Raw genomic sequence first — 19977 nt, 5'->3', positions numbered from 1 at the left:
TGAGAACATCAGCAAGCTCCCCACAGCAAGCACTTGTGAGCTCACAATCCCGCAAGCTGCAGCCAGAGAAGGAAACACAGAGAAGAGGGATCACGCTGTGAATAGGGCTCATCACAGCGGTTCTAACAGGTGTCCCTGCCCAACAACCCCTCTCCCTGACCAATCAGCAGCCAGAATGAACCTGAACTTCCCCTTCTCCCCACCCTGCTTCCCAAGTCCTCCCTCTTTGTCCAATGAGGAACTGGTGTTGAGTGGGACTTCCTCCCTAAGCCCCACCCCTTGCACTTCACTCTTGACCAATTAACATTGTGAATGGCCCAGATACCCGAATCCTTAAACCTCTGCCATTGACCAATAAGGATTAAGGTTTGAGGTAAGATTTCATCACTAAGCACCACCCCTCAGCCTTTCCACTGACCAACCAGAATTTAAGGGGCAGCCGTCTGGCCACCCTAAGTCCCACCTACCCAGCTCTCAGCCAATCAGGCAGGAATTGGCACTGATGTACCCTTGAATGGTGCGACAGGGGATCGCCCTGGCTACGAATACAAAAGACTACACTTTTCAGTATAACAAAGTGTAGGGAAAGGTGCTGTGTATTTATCACTGAGGAAACCTGTTCAGGAGTTGTGGGGTGTGATAAATGAAGGGGGGGCAGGCAGGGGTGGCTCTAGGATTTGCGCCGCTCCAAGCAGGGCGGCACGCCGCGGGGGGCGCTCTGGCGGTCGCCGGTCCTGCGGCTCCGGAGGACCTCCTGCAGACATGCCTGCGGAGGGTCCGCTGGTCCCGTGGCTCGGGTGGACCTCCCGCAGGCACGCCTGCGGATGCTCCACCGAAGCCACGGGACCAGCGGACCCTCCGCAGGCACGTCTGCGGGAGGTCCACCGGAGCCACGGGACCAGCGGAGCCAGCGGCCACGGAGCCAGCGGACCTGCTGCCCTCCCGTGGGACGCTGCCCCAAGAGCGCGCTTGGCGCGCTGGGGTCTGGAGCCGGCCCTGGGGGCAGGTTACTCCCTTTTTTGGACACTTAGCCAGCCAGTTAGCTATAAAATTCCTCTTGGTGGCTGTTCTCTGCTTGCTTTACCTGTAAAGGGTTAACAAAGTCCCCCAGATAAGGAAAAGGGCACCTGACCAAAAGAGCCAATGGGAAGGCTAGAACTTTTTAAAATTGGGAAAGCAGCTTACCCTTTGTGTCTGTGGTTCTCCAGAGAGCACAGACAGAGAGTAGCAATGCTGTAAGTAGGTTTAAGCCAGGCATGATCGTAAATCATCAGATCTTACCTAGAACTACTTATCTGGAACTCCCAAATGTGTAAGTAGATCAGGAATGTTTTGAAAGATGCGATTAGGGCTATTTCTGTTTATTTCTTATGGCTAATGGACTCCTATGTGCTAACCCCAGATACTTTTCTTTGCTTGTAACCTTTAAGCAGAACCCCCAAGAAAGCTAGTTTGGGTGCTTAGTTTTTGCAATTGATCTTTTAATATCTAGCAGAAGCCTAAATTCCAGATGTATTTTCTTTCTTTTTTGTTTTTAATAAAATTTACCTTTTTTAATAACAGGATGGAATTTCTGGTGTCCTAAGAGGTTTGTGCATATTGTTTGATTAGATGGTAGCAACAGCTAATTTCCTATGTTTTCTTTCTCAGCTCTTTCCTGGAGGTGGGTGGGTAAGGGCTTGAGCATACCCGACAGGGAGGAATTCCCAAATGCTCCTTCCTGTATCCAAGCGTTCGGGTTTTTTTTGCAGTTGCGGGGTGGTGGTAGCGTTTACCAAGCCAAGATCAGAGAAAAGCTGTAACCGTAGGAGTTGAATACAAGCTTGGAGTGGCAAGTATTAATTTTTAAAATCCTTGTGGGCCCCCACCTTCTACACTCAAAGTGCCAGAGTGGGGATTCAGCCTTGACATGGGGGCTGTCCTGAATGTTTGCATCCTGATTCGTATGAAACCAGCTAGTCCTGCAACTGACTGAACTTTGTGGGGAAAACCTACTTTATTAGCTAGGAAAGGTAACTACTTACAGGTGTACACCCAGGTTCATTGTTTTATGATTTTGTTTTCTGTCGGAACCAGTTGTTTCTATAACTTTCTCTCATTTCTAATAAATCTTTTTTCTTTTTTTAAACCTACTTTCGTTTTCTTACAAGAGTTCCCAAGTGCTGTGTGGTGTACCGGAGCAGTGATTTAAGGTAAATCTGGTAAACTGGGGTACACGGCACCTTTGGTTGCAGAGTATCTGGTACGTATGTGAGTAGCCAGAGTTGGGGCTGGCTATCACAGGAGAACCATTCAAAGGGACTCAGTGATTAGGGTGCCCCGCTTGTCAGCCTGCAAGGCAAAGCTGGGGCTGACATAAGCTCAGAGGAGAGTGCTTGAATGAGTGAAGTGCTGGTGGTTTCAGGGAGATGATGCCTAACTACTACAAGTAAGATCCCCTCTTGGTGTAGGCAGGGGGTAACAAGCCCTGGTGAACCATCAGAGTGGGGCAGAGAGAGAGAAAAACCCTTTTTGTCCCCTCCACCGTCTCTCATCCTGTCAAGCACTTTACATAGATGACACCTGTGAATACAAAGAGGAGGCCAAATGTTACTTACTCCAGTTTCTGCAGTTTGCAGTTTGGGTGGTTTAGTCCCTTGCACAGCAGCCGCACTCCGGCATCACCCAGATAATTACCGCTCAGCTTCAGCTCTGTCAGGCTCTGGCTGGTGCTGAGAACAGCGGCGAGATCCCTGCAGCAAGCGCCTGTGAGTTCACAATCCCGCAACCTGCAGCCGGAGAGAGAAACACAGGCCTGGTCTACACTACGAGTTTATATCGAATTTAGCAGCATTAAACCGAATTAACCCTGCACCCGTCCACACAACGAAGCCCTTTAGATCGATATAAAGGACTCTTAATACCGATATCTGTACTCCTCCCTGACGAGGGGAGTAGCGCTGAAATTGGTATTGCCATTTCGGATTAGGGTTAGTGTGGCTGCAATTCGACGGTATTGGCCCCTGGGCGCTATCCCACAGTGCACCATTGTGACCACTCTGGACAGCAATCTGAACTCAGATGCATTGGCCAGGTAGACAGGAAAAGCCCCGGGAACTTTTGAATTTCATTTCCTGTTTGCCCAGCGTGGAGAGCTGATCAGCACAGGTGACCATGCAGAGCTCATCAGCACAGGTAACCATTCAGTCTGAGAATCGAAAAAGAGCTCCAGCATGGACCGTATGGAAGGTACTGGATCTGATCGCTATATGGGGAGATGATTGTGTGCTAGCAGAACTCCGTTCCAAAATACGAAATGAAAAAACATTTGAAAAAGTCTCCAAGGCCATGATGGAGAGAGGCCACACTAGGGACTCAGTACAGTGCCGTGTGAAAGTTAAGGAGCTCAGACAAGCCTACCATAAAACCAAAGAAGCAAACGGAAGGTCCGGGGCAGGGCTGCAAACATGCCGCTTCTACACTGAGCTGCATGTAATTCTAGGGGGGTCTGCCACCACTACCCCACCCCTGACTGTGGATTCTGAGGAGGGGGTAATTTCAGCCATGCCTGAGGATTCTGCGGATGGGGAAGATGAGGAGGAGGAAGAGGAGGACGAGCTTGCGGAGAGCACACAGCACTCCGTTCTCCCCAACAGCCAGGACCTTTTTCTCAGCCTGACGGAAGTACCCTCCCAGCCCTCCCAAGCAACTATCCCAGACAATGAAGCCATGGAAGGGACCTCTGGTGAGTGTACCTTTTGTAAATATAAAACATAGTTTAAAAGCAAGCGTTTTTTAATGATTAATTTGCCCTGAGGACTTGGGATGCATTCGCGGCCAGTACAGTTACTGGAAAAGTCTGTTAACATGTCTGGGGATGGAGCAGAAATCCTCCAGGGACATCTCCATGAAGCTCTCCTGGAGGTACTCCAAAAGCCTTTGCAGAAGGTTTCTGGGCAGTGCAGCTTTATTCCGTCCTCCATGGTAGGACACTTGACCATGCCATGCTAGTAGCAAGTAATCTGGTATCATTGCATGACAAAGCCTGGCAGTGTATGGTCCAGGTGTTTGCTGGCATTCAAGCAACATCCGTTCTTTATCTCGCTGTGTTATCCTCAGGAGAGTGATATCGTTCACAGTAACCTGGTTGAAATATGGGAATTTAATTAAGGGGACAGAGGTGGCCATTCCTACTAGGCTGTTTGCCTGTGGCTGAAAAAAATTCCTTCCCTGCAGTTAGCCAAGCGGAGGGAGGAGTGGGGATGATTGGTGCTGAGCTTTTTCGCGTTTGGCTAGTAGGGATCTTCCCTGATACCAGCCACGTGGTGGGAGATGTGGGGGTGGCTAGCAGGGATCTTCCATGATACCAGCCACGTGGTGGGGGGATGGGTAAAGCGATCATCCCAAAGAACTGGATGTGGGGGGTTGGTTTCTGCTGCTGCATGTTAACAGGAAAGCCCACAGCACTCAACGGGCTTTGCTTGGTATGTGGGAAAGGTGGGCGCTGCTTTTATGAAGGCTGCAGAAGCCGAAAGAAAATGGCTTACCATGGCCGCATGCAAGCCGAATTCTGTTGCCCAGACCTGCATCTGTGATCTCTAATACCAAAGCCGCTGGCACTCAATATTAAGATGCAAAATATGACCTTGTACTCAAATCACATGTGCTATGTAATATGAATAGTGTTGTTCACCGTGAAAGAGTATAAGCATTGTTCTGTACAATGTATCTTTTAAAATACTTCTCTCCCTTTTTTCCCTCCCTCCCTTCCACAGCTGCAAATTTTTCAATACTCCCTCCTCCATCCCGAAGGCTATCTCAGATAAGGTGGCGGGAAAAAAGGACGCAAGATGAAATGGTCACTGAAATCATGGAATCGACCTGGAATGAAAGAGCTCATCTGACTGAGTGGAAGGACGCGGTATCAAAGTACAAGAAAGATGCCAGTGAACGTGAAGACAGGAGGGACCAACGTGAAGAGAGGAGGGATGCTTGAGATGAGAGGTGTTAGCAGGAAGATCAGCGGTGGCGGGATGCAATGCTGGGGCTGCTGCGTGATCAAACTGACATGCTCCAGCATCTGGTGGAGCTTCAAGAACGGCAGCAGGGTCACAGAGTGCCGCTACAGCCCCTGTATAACCATCCTCCCCCCTCACCATGTTCCTTAGCCTCCTCACCCAGACGTGTAAGAACGCGTTGGGGGGAGGCTCCGTGCTCCCGCCCACTCCACCCCAGTGGACAGCCCAACCAAAAGGCTGTCATTATTTTGAACTTTTTTAATAGCCTTTCCCTTCCCTCCTATCCTCTTCCCAAACCCCACCCAGGCTACCTTGTCAGTTCTCTCCCTCTTTTTATAATCAATTAATAAAGAATACATGATTTTTAAACAATAGAGACTTTATTTCCTTAGAAAGCAAGCTGTGATTGAAGGGGGAGGGTGGGTTGCTTACAAGGATTGAGTCAATCAAGGGAGTGGGTTTTCATCAAGGAGAAACAAAAACAGTCACACCGTACCCTGGCCAGTGATGAAACTGGTTTTCAAAGCTTCTCTGATGCGCACTGCTTCCTGGTGTGCTCTTCTAATCGCCCTGGTGTCTGGCTGCGCGTAATCAGCGGCCAGGTGATTTGCCTCAGCCTCCCACCCCGCCATAAAGGTCTCCCCCTTACTCTCACAGAGATTGTGGAGCACACAGCAAGCAGCAATAACAATGGAGATATTGGTTTGGCTGAGGTCTGAGCGAGTCAGTAATGTGCGCCAGCATCTCTTTAAATGACCAAATGCACATTCTACCACCATTCTGCACTTGCTCAGCCTATAGCTGAACAGCTCCTGACTACTGTCCAGGCTGCCTGTGTAGGGCTTCATGAGCCATGGCATCAAGGGGTAGGCTGGGTCCCCAAGGATAACTATAGGCATTTCAACATACCCAACTGTTATATTCTGGTCTGGGAAGTAATTCCCTTGCTGCAGCCATTTAAACAGATTAGTGTTCCTGAAGACACGAGCGTCATGAACCCTTCCCGGCCATCCCACGTTGATGTTGGTTGAAACGTCCCTAGTGATCCACCAGTGCTTGCAGCACCATAGAAAAGTCCCCCCTGCGGTTTACGTACTGGGTGCCCTGGTGCTCCGGTGCCAAGATAGGGTTATGGGTTCCATCTATCGCCCCACCATAGTTAGGGAATCCCATTGCAGCAAAGCCATCCACTAAGACCTGCACAGTTCCCAGAGTCACTACCTTTCGTAGCAGCAGCTTAGTGATTGCTTTGGCTACTTGCATCACAGCAGCCCCCACAGTAGATTTGCCCACTCCAAATTGATTCCCGACTGACCGGTAGCTGTCTGGTGTTGCAAGCTTCCAGAGGGCTATTGCTACTCGCTTCTCAACTGTGAGGGCTGCTCTCATGTTGGTATTCTGGCATTTCAGGGCAGGGGAAAGCAAGTCACTAAGTTCCATGAAAGTGGCCTTACGCATGCGAAAGTTTCGCAGCCACTGGGAATCGTCCCACACCTGCAATACTATGCGGTCCCACCAGTCTGTGCTTGTTTCCCGGGCCCAAAATTGGCGTTCAATGGCTAGAAACTGCCCCATTACCAGCATGATTTTCAAAGCACCATGGCCCGCGGTTTGAGAGAATTCTGTGTCCATGTTCTCATCACTCTCGTTGCGTCGCTGCCATAGCCGCCTCCTCCTCACCTGGTTTTTCAGGTCCTGGTTCAGCATAAACTGCATGAGAATGAGCGAGGTGTTTACAACGACTATGACTGCTGTCTTGATCTGAGCAGGCTCCATGCTTGCTGTGGTATGGCGTCTGCACAGTTCACCCAGGAAAAAAGCGCAAAACGGTTGTCTGCTGTTGCTTTCATGGAGGGAGGGGTGAGGCTGTACCCAGAACCACCAGTGACAATGTTTTTTGCCCCATCATGCACTGGGATCTCAACCCAGAATTCCAATGGGCGGGGGAGACTGCGGGAACTATGGGATAGCTATGGGATAGCTACCCACAGTGCAATGCTTTGGAAATCAAAGCTAGCCTTGGTACATGGACGCACACCGCCGAATTAATGTGCTTAGTGTGGCCGCGTGCACTCGACTTTATACAATCTGTTTCCAAATACCCGTTTCTGTAAAATCGGAATAATCCTGTAGTGTAGACATACCCTTAGTAACTCTTTTTGGTTTGCTGCATTGCCTGCTTTAAATGGTTGTGTCATGCACAAGGATCGGCTCATGTGTTGTGAGCCGCGACACCTCACACTTGTAGATGCCATGACAAACAATCAACAGCTCCTAATGCCATTCCTCAGTCCCATACCGTTTGTGGGCCTGGAGATCCAGAGTGTATAATAAAGAGCAACAGCAGTGTTGTGTGTCAGACCTCATGGAAGTGAGGAGCTGGACTTTTTCCTTTAATTCATTTCTTCAATAATGTTGTTAGTATCTTAGGCAGAATTTGTTTGTTTTTCTTATTTGTTGAGTAGTTTTGCTGGTTCATGGTTTGCTTTGTAGCTGAATTCAGTCCTCTCTCTCCTGTGTTATCCTTTACAAGGTGGAGATGAGAGTGCTCTAGGCCCAAAGGAAGAATATTGTTTGCCAGAAACAACACCAGGGCCAGCATGAGATGGAGTTGGTGTAATAAGAGGAAAGATAAAGAATAAGAGAAAAGATAATGGGTTGAGTGTGATACAGAGAGTGCTTGGCAAAGGGTCTCAAGTTCATTACAAACAGCAGTCAACTCAGACCTGATAAACTCACTACGCCAAACACATCTTATAGGATGTTTATCCATCAAGTATAACAAGTAACCTATCTACAGAAAGCTGTGTCGTCTACCCTTGCCACATCCCAGAACTGTCAATGGAAAGCCATCAAAGACAATGGCAAATATCAAAACCACTTGGAGGTGAAAAGGAACCTTACAGCAGGCAGGAGATTGCAGACAACAGTTTTCAGTATAACAGAGTGTAGGGAAAGGCGCTCTGTATTCATTCACTGAGGAAACCCTTTGAGGAGTTGTGGAAGGTATACTGAATGTTTGGATCCTGGTTCGTATGACACCAGCTAGTTCTGCAACTGACTGAACTTTGTAGTGAAAACCTACATTATTAGCTAGGTGTAGACATACAGGTGAAGACCCGGGTTCAAGGGTTCATATTATTGTTTTCTGTTGTAACCAGTTGTTTCCATAACTTTCTCTCATTTCTAGATAAATCTTTTTCTTTTTTAAAACAATTACTTTTGTTTTATTATAAGAGTTCACAAGTGCTGTGTGGTGTACCAGAGTGGTGATTTAAGGTAAATCTGGTAAACTGGGGTACACGGCACCTTCGGGCACAGAGGATCTGGTATTTATGTGAGTAGCCAGAGTCGGGGACTGGGTATCACAGGAGAACCATTCAAAGGGACTCAGTGATTAAGGTGCCCCCCTTGTCAGCCTGCAGGCAAAGCTGGGGCTGGCAGAAGCTCAGAGGAGAATGCTTGAGTGAGTGAGTGAAGAGCTGGTGGTTTCAGGGAGCTGATGCCCACCTACTACAAGTAAGACCCCCTCTTGCTGTAGACAGGGGGTAACGAGGTGACTTTCAGTCCCTGGAAACCATCAGAGTGGGGCAGAAAGACAGAAAAACCCTTTTGTCCCCTCCACTATCTCTCACTTTGTCCAGCGTTTTACATAGAGGACACCTGTGAATACACAGAAGAGGCCCAATGTTACTTACCCCAGTCACTGCAGTTTACAGTTTGGGTGTGTCAGTCGCTCGCACAGCAGCCGCACGCCAGCATTGCCCAGAGAATTTGCACACAACTTCAGCTCTGTCAGGCTCTGGTTGGTGCTGAGAACATTGGCGAGATACCCACAGCAAGCGCCTGTGAGCTCACAATCCCACAAGCTGAAGCCGGAGAGAGAAACACAGACAAGAGGGATCACGCTGTGAACAGAGGTCATCAGGTGTTCCTGCCCTACAGGACAGGTGTTCCTGCCCTACAGCCTCTCTCCCTGACCAATCAGCACCCAGAATGAGCCAGAACTGCCCTGTCCTCCCATCGCTTCCCAAGCCCAACCCTTTGTCCAATGAGGAACCAGTGTAGGGTGGGACTTCCTGCCTAAGCCCCACTGTGATGTTCTGTCCCTTGTGGGAACACCCTACACAACCATGTTCACCCTTATAATATTATTGTGTGGTATCTAATGCAAAGTTTGTCATTTCAGGTATCTTTGGAAGGCTCAAGATGCACTGAGCATTGTTGTTACAGTAATGTTACAGTAATATTATAGGTTATAATTTCATGTATATAGTTATGAGGCTGAAAATGTGTCTTTGTGGTTTAAAGCAAGCCCAGGCAAAAACTCTCCACAAGCAGAGGGCAGTTCACAATCATCAGGGCATGTATGGGACAAACTCAGCCCAGCCTTACAGGAACAAAGGACACTGGCCTAGGCAGCAACAAAGGATCTGTTGGACTCACAAGTGAGTCACCCCCACTTCCTTTGGCCAGTTTGGGACTATGATGAGGTAATGCTCACCTGACTCTGAAATGGGGGGCAAAGTCAAGAAGGAAGAAAGAACATGCTAAAAGGCAGAGATGTTTGCCAGGCTCTTCCTCTCTCTTCTACCTCCATCTACAGACATCACCACTAAGCGACTGAAGCGCTGATCAAAGGGGAGAGCCTGGCTGAAGGGCAACCAGCCAGCCTGTGGTGAGAATCATCTAAGTTTGTAAGGGCACTGAAAGTGTTAAGATCAGCTTAGAGTGCATTTTGCTTTTATTTCATTTGACCAAATCTGACTTCTTGTGCTTTGACTTATAATCACTTGAAATCTATCTTTGTAGTTAATAAATCTGTTTGTTTATTCCACCTGAAACAGTGCATTTGAAGCATGTCAGAGACTCCCCTTGGGATAAGAAACCTGGTACATATCAATTTATTTGTTAAATTGACAAACCCATATAAGCTTGCAGCATCCAGAGGGCATAACTGGACACTGCAAGACAAAGGTTCCTAGGGTTGTGTTGGGGACTGGAGATGTTGGCTGGTGTCACTCGGTTGCACAATCCAAGCAGCTTACATGCTAGAGACTGTGTGTGAACAGCCCAGGAGTGGGGGTTCTCACAGCAGAGCAGGGTAAGGCTCACTCCTGGAGTTGAGGATTGGAGTGACCTAGCAGATCACCGGTCCAGAGAACACCAGGGGAACTTCACATCTACCCTTGGGTCAAGGGAAAAAACACCCACAGGGGAGACCAGTTGACCCAACCATGAACACCCCAATGGGGGCAGAACTGAGGAAGTGCTGTGAGTGTGGCCAAGAAGGGCATTTCCATTGTGACTGTCCTCATAGATTGCAGCTATGGCCAAGCATTAGCCACAGGCTTCAAGGCACACCAGAAAGGCTGTGCCAAACTCCTGATAACCCTATGGGTATAAGGCATCCCTGTGACCGCGTTGATTGACTCGGGCTGTAGCCAGACACTCATTTAGGCCAATTTGGTCAACTCTCCCAATCCAGCAGGGGCCCCAATACTCCTACAGTGTATGAACAGGGATATACAAACGGACCCAGCTGTGTGGGTATGGCTGGCCAATGGGTGCCAGGAGGAGGTGTGCTGAGTTGGACTGGTCCCAACGCTGGCCTACCCCGTGATCTTGGGAGAGGACTGGTGGGGGTTCCGCGAGATTGTGCAGGACTGCAGCCGTCGGGCACCAGAGGAAGAAAAGATCAGCCCACTAAAGAGAGGCCATGTAGTGCAGGAGGCCCTGGAGGATGTGGTGGCAGACCGCCCCACCTCCTAAAACCAGTACCCCCGAAGATCCCACCTCCGAAGTCAGGATGACAGGGTGACTGAACGCGAGTGGCTGGAGCTTGGAGGGGACTTCATGAGTAGGGCTTGGGAGTAGGTGACAAACCCTGACCGGGTGGGGGCACTGAGCAACAGACTCTGCAGGGACCCCAATTTGAGGTCCGTGAAGACCTCCTATACCATGTGGTTCAGGAATCCCAGACCCAGGAAGAATTATGGCAGTTATTAGTCCCATGGAGGCACCAGAGGGGCCTGTTACGACTGGCTCAGTCAGTGCCCTTAGTGCTCTTAATCACTATTTTTGGCCTGTCTGCTTTAAATGGTCGTGTCCTATACAAAGATCTGCACATGCGTTGTGAGCAGTGACACCCTCACACAGAAAGCACTTGGCAAAGGGTCCTCTGTTCTTTACAAAAAGCTCAAACCTCAGACCTGACAAACTCAGTACACCAAATACATCTTACAGGATATTTATCCATCAAGTATAACAAGTAACGTATCTACAGAAAGCTGTGTTGTCTACCCTTGCCACATCCCAGAACTGTCAATGGAAAGCCATCAAAGACAATGGCAAATATCAAAACCACTTGGAGGTGAAAAGGAACCTTACAGCAGGCAGGAGATTGCCCTGGCTATGCATACAGCAGATGACAGTTCTCAGTATAACAGAGTTTAGGGAAAGGCGCTCTGTATTCATTCACTGAGGAAACCCTTTGAGGAGTTGTGGAGGGTGTCCTGAATGTTTGAATCCTGGTTCTTATGAAACCATAGAGTTCTACAACTGACTGAACTGTGTGGGGAAAACCTACTTTATTAGCTAGAAAAGGTAACTACTTACAGGTATAGACCCATGCTCATGATTTTATGATTTTGTTTTCTGTTGTAACCAGTTGTTTCCATAACTTTCTCTCATTTCTAGATTAATCTTTATTTCTTTCTTAAATAAAGCTACTTTTGTTTTATTACAAGAGTTCACAAGTGCTATGTGGCTTGCAGGAGCTGTGATTTAAGGTATATCTGGTAAACTGGGGTGCACGGCACCTTTTGGTTCAAAAGATCTGGTATTTATGGAGTCTCCAGAGTCAGGGGTTGGGTATCACAGGAGAACGCAAAGGGACTCAGTGATTAGGATGCCCCTCTAGTCAGCCTGCAAGACAAAGCTGGGGCTCGCATAAGCCCAGAGGAGAGTGCTTGAGTGAGTGAAGGGCTGGTTGTTTTAGGCAACTGCCGCCCAGCTACTACAAGTAAGACCCTGTCTAGCTGTAGGCAGGGGTAACGAGGTGACTTTCAGTCCCCAAGAACCACCAGAGTGGAGCAGAGAGAGACAAAAATCCTTTTCTCCCTTTCACCATCTCTCACCCTGCCAAGTGCTTTACACAGAGGACACCTGTGAATACACAGAGGAGGCCAAATGTTACTTACTCCAGTTTCTGCAGTTTGCAGGTCGGGTGTTTTAGTCCTTCACAGAGCAGCCGCACTCCAGCATTGCCCAGATCATTATAACCCAGGTCCAGCTCTGTCAGGCTCTCTCTGGCTTTGAGAACATCAGCGAGATCCCTGCAGCAAGCACCTGTAAGACACCCATGCAACCTACAGGAGAGAGACACACAGACAAGAGTGATCACGTTGTGAATAGGGCTTGTCACAGCTGTTCTGACAGGCGGCCTCACCCACCAGCCCCTCTCCCTGACCAATCAGCACCCAGAATGACCCCGCTGCACTCGCTTTCCCAAGCCCCACCCTTTGTCCAATGAGAAACTGGTGTTGTGTGGGATTTCTTACCTAAGCTCCAACCTTACACTTCACTCTTGACCAGTCAGCACTGTGAAAGGCCCAGACACCCAAATCCTTAAACCTCTGCCATTGACCAATAAAGATTAAGGTTTGGGGTAAGACTCCAACACTAAGTACCGCCCCTCAGCCTTTCCATGGACTAACCAGAATTTAAAGGGCAGCTGTCTGGCCACCCTAAATCCCCCCTACCCAGCTCTCAACCATTCATACTGCATTTGGCACTGATGTGCCCTGGGATGGTGTGACTGAATCAGAGAAGTCTCATCTCTACAGGGAGGATGCAGGTAGCTGCATCAAGCTCAAAGCAAGAGCTGGGAGATCCTGCTTTTCTGCACCCCAGACTCTAGCTCTGCTGCACAACTACTGACCACACCAAACCAAGGCAAACATTTTAAGAGCTGTTGAAAGGGAAAACAAAAATCAAAAAGGGTTCCTTAGATATTGGGTGGGGGTATAGAGTGGGAGGGGGCATGGAATGTTGGACCAACCTAGATGTTTTTAAAATCTCCAGTGCCCTTTCCAGTATTTTAGAAATTTGCCATGCATTACAAAGGCAAAATTCTATTCAATCAAAATCACAAGAGCATTCATGGTTTTCATCTGGAATTCTGTACTCAGATGGCTGGCTAGTATGTCTTATTATGATGTACTGTAAAGAGATGTGCATACATCAGAACCACATGACCCCAAATAAATTAGATTTTTTTCCTAGCAGATGCATAAACAAACAGTCTAAAAGCAAACATCAACTCAGTGAGAGATGGGAGTGTATGCAGGGGTAGTAGCAGCTCCATGATTAAGTTCACATGCAGATTTACACTTGAAGCAGGACTGAAAACCCTGTGTTTTCACTAGCCTACCAGCCCGGCCTCAATTTCCCCTTAGTGCCCAAAATATCAGCCAGTATGTGGGGGGAAACTAGCTAAAGGAGGAGGACATCTAATCTCCTCACGAATCTCCTCCCTGCCCCACCTACAGCCAGGGCCCCCATGCTCACTCCGCCTCCTCCTCACCCAACGTTACCTGTGAGGGGGAGGATCTATCTTCCCGCTGTGCTGGCTCGCCTCCCAGCAGACCCAGGCAGGGAGCAGGATGGAGCCACTCCTGGACGTTGTGTGATGCAGCGCAACAGCTGCCTGGGAGCGTGCCTGGCTGGGGCAGTAGCGGGCGGCCTCCCATCCAGACCTGGCTTCCAGGACAGTAGCTGAGCGAGTCAGAGCCAACCTGTCACCCCGACATGCTCTGTGCGCTGCAGCAGCTGCCTGGGAGGAAGACTGTGGGGAGGGGTGGCAGCCCGCTGCCTCCCCCGGCTTGGCTTCTGGGGACAGGAGCCAATTCCAAGCATGCTGGGTGGAGTGTGTGTATGGGGCGGGGAGGCGGCTTGCTTGGCTCCTGTCCACAAAAGCTGAGCCAGAGCGGGGGAACAGCCCAGTGCTGCCACAGTCAAGTGCTCTCCCCATCAGCTGCTGTGCTGCACCAGGCAGGGTCCCAGGCAGTGTACCGCTAGAATAGGCTCTGGCCCCACCTCTTCTCTTCTGACTCTGGCCCCGGCCCTTCCACTCCTGTGACTGGCGTCCTAGTGTGGAGCCAGCTGTGGTCACCAAATTAGGGTGAACAGCAAAGAATGGGGCAGACAGTTCCCATAAAGCTGGTGGATATTCCAATACTTAGATTCACCAGGCCAGCATAAACCAACTTCTTTATTACCTTACTGTTTACTCAGAAGACCAAACAACACTGTTCCCTTCAAGTGATCCAGTCTCAGGCCCCCATCCAGATACCCACGTCAAAAATAATGAAAATTTCTATAAATCTTATTTCATCACATAAAAGAACAGGTTCTACCAATCCCAAAGGATCGGACACATGACCTTCCAGGTTATTGAATATTCCAGATCTTACCCAAATACACGCTACAGCCAATTCTTATTAATTAAACTAAAATTTATTAAAAAACAAAAGACAGAGAGGTTATGATTAAAAGATCAATATACATACAGACATGAGTTCAGTTCACTGAGGTGCAGATTCATAGCAGAGATGGTGAGCTTTGTAGTTGCAAAGAGTTCTTTCAGAAATAGTTCATAGTTTATTGTCCAATGTCCAAATATCATATTCAGGGCATGCCAGCATAACGGGGACCTCAATCTTGCAACTCAAACTTCCCCTGAAGAAGCTTAAGCAAATCTGAGATCACAGAATCAGGGACCTAGACAAATTAGAGGATTGGGCCAAAAGAAATATGATGAGGTTCAACAAGGACAAGTGCAGAGTCCTGCACTTAGGACGGAAGAATCCCATGCACTGCTACAGACTAGGGACCGAATGGCTGGGCAGCAGTTCTGCAGAAAAGGACCTAGGGGTTACGGTGGACGAAGAGCTGAATATGAGTCAACAGTGTGCCCTTGTTGCCAAGAAGGCTAATGGCATTTTGGTTTGTATAAGTAGGGGCATTTCCAGCAGATCGAGGGATGTGATCATCCCCCTCTGTTCAGCACTGGTGAGGCCTCATTTGGAGTACTGTGTCCAGTTTTGGGCCCCACACTACAAGAAGGATGTGGATAAATTGGAGAGAGTCCAGCGGAGGGCAACAAAAATGATTAGGGGGCTGGAGCACATGACTTATGAGGAGAGGCTGAGGGAACTGGGATTGTTTAGTCTGCAGAAGAGAAGAATGAGGGGGGATTTGATAGCTGCTTTCAACTACCTGAAAGGGGGTTCCAAAGAGGATGGATCTAGACTGTTCTCAGTGGTAGAAGATGACAGAACAAGGAGTAATGGTCTCAAGTTGCAGAGGGGGAGGTTTAGGTTGGACATTAGGAAAAACTTTTTCACTAGTAGGGTGGTGAAGAACTGGAATGGGTTACCTAGGGAGGTGGTGGAATCTCCTTCCTTAGAGGTTTTTAAGGTCAGGCTTGACAAAGCCCTGGCTGGGATGATTTAGTTGGGTTTGGTCCTGCTTTGAGCAGGGAGTTGGACTAGATGACCTCCTGAGGTCCCTTCCAACCCTGAGATTCTATGATTCTATGACCCAAGGATTTTTTATACAATTTCATGTTTCTTGACAAGTTGGAATTTCTCAGGGAACAAAAGGTCAATAGGATGACTTTGAAGGAGGCCCATCACTGGTACTTAGCTATACAAATTAACATAAGGCCATTTGCTTGTTCCTCCACCATTCAAGGTACATTTCAAAGAGGGATGAATACTGAGATATCTCGTGTTTACAATTCATTTACATAATAAGATGTTCTTTTGACTTCTGAATTATCAGAATACAGTATAGACAGGGACTGTTGATTACATTGTCTACCCTACTCGTATGTATGTAAATACACAAAAACACAAACATTACCTCCCCACATATCTTATGAAGGTTATTTATGTTGCAGGATATTTAACCCTTTCTAACCATGCATCACAGCTCCCCACCCAGAAGGCGGTTGTTGGGGGGACACTCAACCCTGCATGGCCCCTCCACATAAGTCATCTATGCCAACAGCTAGAAAAATTTCATCGCCACTATGTTATGCACGCCCCATCATCATTCCCCAGCCTTCAGCCCCCTCTGGTTGCAGCTCTCCAGCTGAGAGAGCCAGCAGACCTCTCCCTCTGCTGCTGTCCACCTTCAGCCCTCACCAGCCATCGCTCTCTGGCCTAGGGAAGTTTACAGATGAAACCCCAACTGCCTTCAGCTTTCACCAGCCTGGTCTGGCCCCACTGCTCAACCAGTAAATGCTCCCGATTCCCCCCCATCCAGGGCACCCCCTCCCTGAAGCTGTTAGCCCAGTTCTGCTTCTGGGCTCCCTCTCTGGGGTTTGGACTCCTCCCTCTCAGGATTCTGAACTCATTGTTAACTTCCAGGTGCAGTCCTGCCCTCCTCATTACACCAAGTTAGGGCACATCTGGATTGGAACAGGAGAACTCGGCCCTATTCCATGTGAAGGCCAGCTACTTGCTACAAGCACCTAGGTAAGAATCTCACATGAAATATAGGAAAGAAATACAGTCTGTGAAATGAATGAAATATAAGATCCCTCTGACTAAGAAAAGCTTCTGAGAGATAGGTTGTACATCAACACCACTTAGTGGAGATCCACATTTGCCATGATCTCTGAGCCGTGACAGGTCAAGTGTCCAATAGAAAATCAGAGTAGCTGCTCTGCAGCTTCTTCAGTTAATTCAGCAACTCTGGGGTCCCACACAGTGACCTAAGTCTGAGCTTGTCAAACTTTGTTTTTGAAATGGGTAGAATCATAGTATCATAGAATATTAGGGTTGGAAGAGATCTCAGGAGGTCATCTAGTCCAATCCCCTGCTCAAAGCAGGACCAATCCCCAACTAAATCATACCAACTTGGGCTTTGTCAAGCCGGGCCTTAAAAACCTCTAAGAATGAAGATTCCACCACCATCCTAGGTAACCCATTCCAGTGCTTCACCACCCTCCTAGTGAAACAGTGTTTCCTAATATCCAACATAAACCTCTCCCACTGCAACTTGAGACCATTGCTCCTTGTTCTGTCATCTGCCACCACTGAGAATAGCCGAGCTCCATTGTCTTTGGAATCCCCCTTCATGTAGTTTAAGGCTGCTATCAACCCCCCCACCTTCTCTTCTGCAGACTAAATGACCCCAGATACCTCAGACTCTCCACGTAAGACATGTGCCCCAGCCCCCTAATATTTTTCATTGCCCGTCGTTGGACTCTCTCCAATTGGTCCACATCCCTTCTGTAGTTGGGGGACTAAAACTGGACACAATATTCCAGGTGTGAGCTCACCAGTGCCGAATAGAGGGGAATAATCACTTCCCTTGATCTGCTGGAAATGCCCCTACTAATACAGCCCAATATGCCGTTGGCCTTCTTGTCAACAAGGGCACGCTGCTGACTCATATCCAGCTTCTCATCCACTGTAATCCCCAGGTCCTTTTCTGCAGAACTGCTGCTTAGCGAATCGGCCCCCAGCCTGTAGCAGTGCATGGGATTCTTCCTTCCTAAGTTCAGGACTCTGTACTTGTCCTTTTTGAACCTCATCAGATTTCTTTTGGCCCAATCCTCCAATTTGTCTAGGTCACTCTGGATCCTACCCCAACCCGCCAGTGTATCTACCTCTCTGCCCAGTTTAGTGTCATCTGCAAACTTGCTGAGGGTGCAATTCATCCCATCATCCATATAATTAATAAAGATGTTGAACAAAACTGGCTCCAGGACCGACCCCTGGGGCACTCCACTTCATAGCGGATGCCAACTAGACATCAAGCTGTTGATCACTACCCCGCAATGAGCTTGACAATCTAGCCAGCTTCTATCCACCTTATAATCCATTCATCCAATCCATACTTCTTTAACTTGCTGGCAAGAATACTGTGGGAGACCGTATCAAAAGCTTTGCTAAAGTCAAGATATATCACATCCACCACTTTCCCCATGTCCACAGAGCCAGTTATCTCATCATAGAAGACAATCAGGTTGGTCAGGCATGACTTGCCCTTGGTGAATCTATGATGACTATTCCTGATCACCTTCCTCTCCTCCAAGTGCTTCAAAATGGATTAATAAAGGACCTACTCCATGATTTTGCTGGGGACTGAAGTGAGGCTGACGGATCTGTAGTTCCCCAGGTTCTCTTTCTTCCCTTTTTAAAAATATGGGCAGTATATTTGCCTTTTTCCAATCGTCCGGGACCTTCCTTTTGTCTAATAAATAATTTATCTTTTCACTTGCAGGTTTAAACTTGTGCAAATGGTGGATTCTCTGTAACTTGAACTCTTTAAACCAGGATTTGAGAACTTCAGTGACTCAGAAGGTAATGAAGTGACTCTTAATCCTGGGTGCCCCGAGAACCATCACACTGGGACAGAGAGAGAGAGAGAGAGAGAAAAATCACCCCCTCCTGTCCCCCAAACCCCACCTTTGAATCAGGGAGAAATGAGATCAAACGAAGATACATGAATGGTAAACAAATAGACTTCCACAGGGTTTAGATACCATGGTGATGGGCACCTTAGAAATATCTAAGATTAAAATACCTAAAATCTTCCCTCCAACCTCCTGAGTCTTGCCTGACCTTAAACCACCCACAGCCACACTGCTTAGCTCTGTCTCTCCTCCTCACCTGGGATAAATATCATTGAACCACTAGGCTGCCATATAAGCCAAACCCACATGTATTCCAGCAAATACTCAGCTGGTGCAACTTGATGTCAACGGAGCTATGACAGTTTACACCAGCTGAGTATCTGCCCCATTTACTGGACAGTTAAACAAATTCCTGAGCAGCCATAGTGAAGAGCTGCGCGGCTGTAGAATTTCTGGGATAACAGCAGTAAAAAGGGGATTTTTAAAAAGGAAGGAACAATTTCTTACTTTAGTTTCTTTAATTTACAGCTTGGATCTTCCAATGCTTCACAGAACAGGTAAATAGGTGAGTGACGCGGCTCATGCTGATGTTTTGCCCTGAAAAGAGAGAATAGACATTTTCTATGTTGTTCTCTGGACACAAATTTTAAATCTATTTCATGAACAGTAAAATAGGCTCTTATATGGAGTGATCATGCACCGTGAATGAGAGATTCTGCTATTTCAATGTGTTCCATTCATACCTAAATCCTCCAAACCAAAAATATATCCAGTACAGTAAGATGTACTTTTAATACACAGAGTCAAATAGAATAGGTTCTGCTAAGTGTAACCTATTCATTTTTTGAACTTGTGGTACTCTGGGCATTCACATGCAGTTCTAAGAACTCACACCAACGGGAATGTCTACAGTGGTTTTATGCTTTTGTGTTGGTCAGTCATTTCTTAAATCAGTTCTGGAGATATAATAGGAATGATTGTGTTTCTCTGACCAAGAGAGTTGACTTTAATTTACCCACTGAAGTAAAAAGCAAGAAGATGAGTATTTGCTTACAATTTAAAGTAGGACAACAATCACTCAGCAATGTGTGATTGGTGTTACACTTTCTGAAATTACATCCCCAGTGTGTGTAGGAGGCCGAGTTAATTTTAAGGCACCATCTGTATAACAAATAGTGCTGGATTATCATCATCATGGCAAATCCCTAATGGACAAAGCCTCATTGCAGATTGAGCACCATCCAGATCAATCTCTACCTGGGACCTTATGATGGGTCTGGCTGGATTCTCAATCTATATAAACTATTGGCATTCTTATTGTGCCACCAAAGCTTTTGACACCCACGTGACCACCCACCATCTAGTAGCATTCCTTGGTAAACATGTTTTGTAGTTCATTAATCTTCCATCCTAATAATGTGTTGACGCCAAGAAAACTGCTGAAACCAAACCAGTGCTGAGCTTGTCCTGCCACTTAATATGGAGCAACTGACAAAGACGACAAAATCAAAAAATGTCAATCCAGCCCTCTTCAGCCTTCCTCAG

General features: G+C 47.7%; 1 protein-coding gene across 1 annotated transcript in view; it reads right to left on the bottom strand.

Moving 5' to 3' along the window:
• Positions 1-19977, bottom strand: part of LOC123368707 (NACHT, LRR and PYD domains-containing protein 3-like) — an 88899-nt gene that overhangs the window by 39773 nt on the left and 29149 nt on the right. Inside the window, exons 5-6 of the mRNA XM_045013751.1 lie at positions 18940-19029; positions 12200-12367 (exon numbers count right to left, since the gene is read on the bottom strand). Coding sequence (XP_044869686.1) covers positions 12200-12367; positions 18940-19029 — 258 coding nt within the window. The remainder of the gene's footprint in view (positions 1-12199; positions 12368-18939; positions 19030-19977) is intronic.

This window comes from Mauremys mutica, chromosome 4 (genome assembly GCF_020497125.1).
Source record: "Mauremys mutica isolate MM-2020 ecotype Southern chromosome 4, ASM2049712v1, whole genome shotgun sequence".
Taxonomy (NCBI): Eukaryota; Metazoa; Chordata; order Testudines; family Geoemydidae; genus Mauremys; species Mauremys mutica.
Note: the sequence above shows the minus strand (reverse complement) of the source record. Positions and strands in the feature narration are given on the sequence as shown.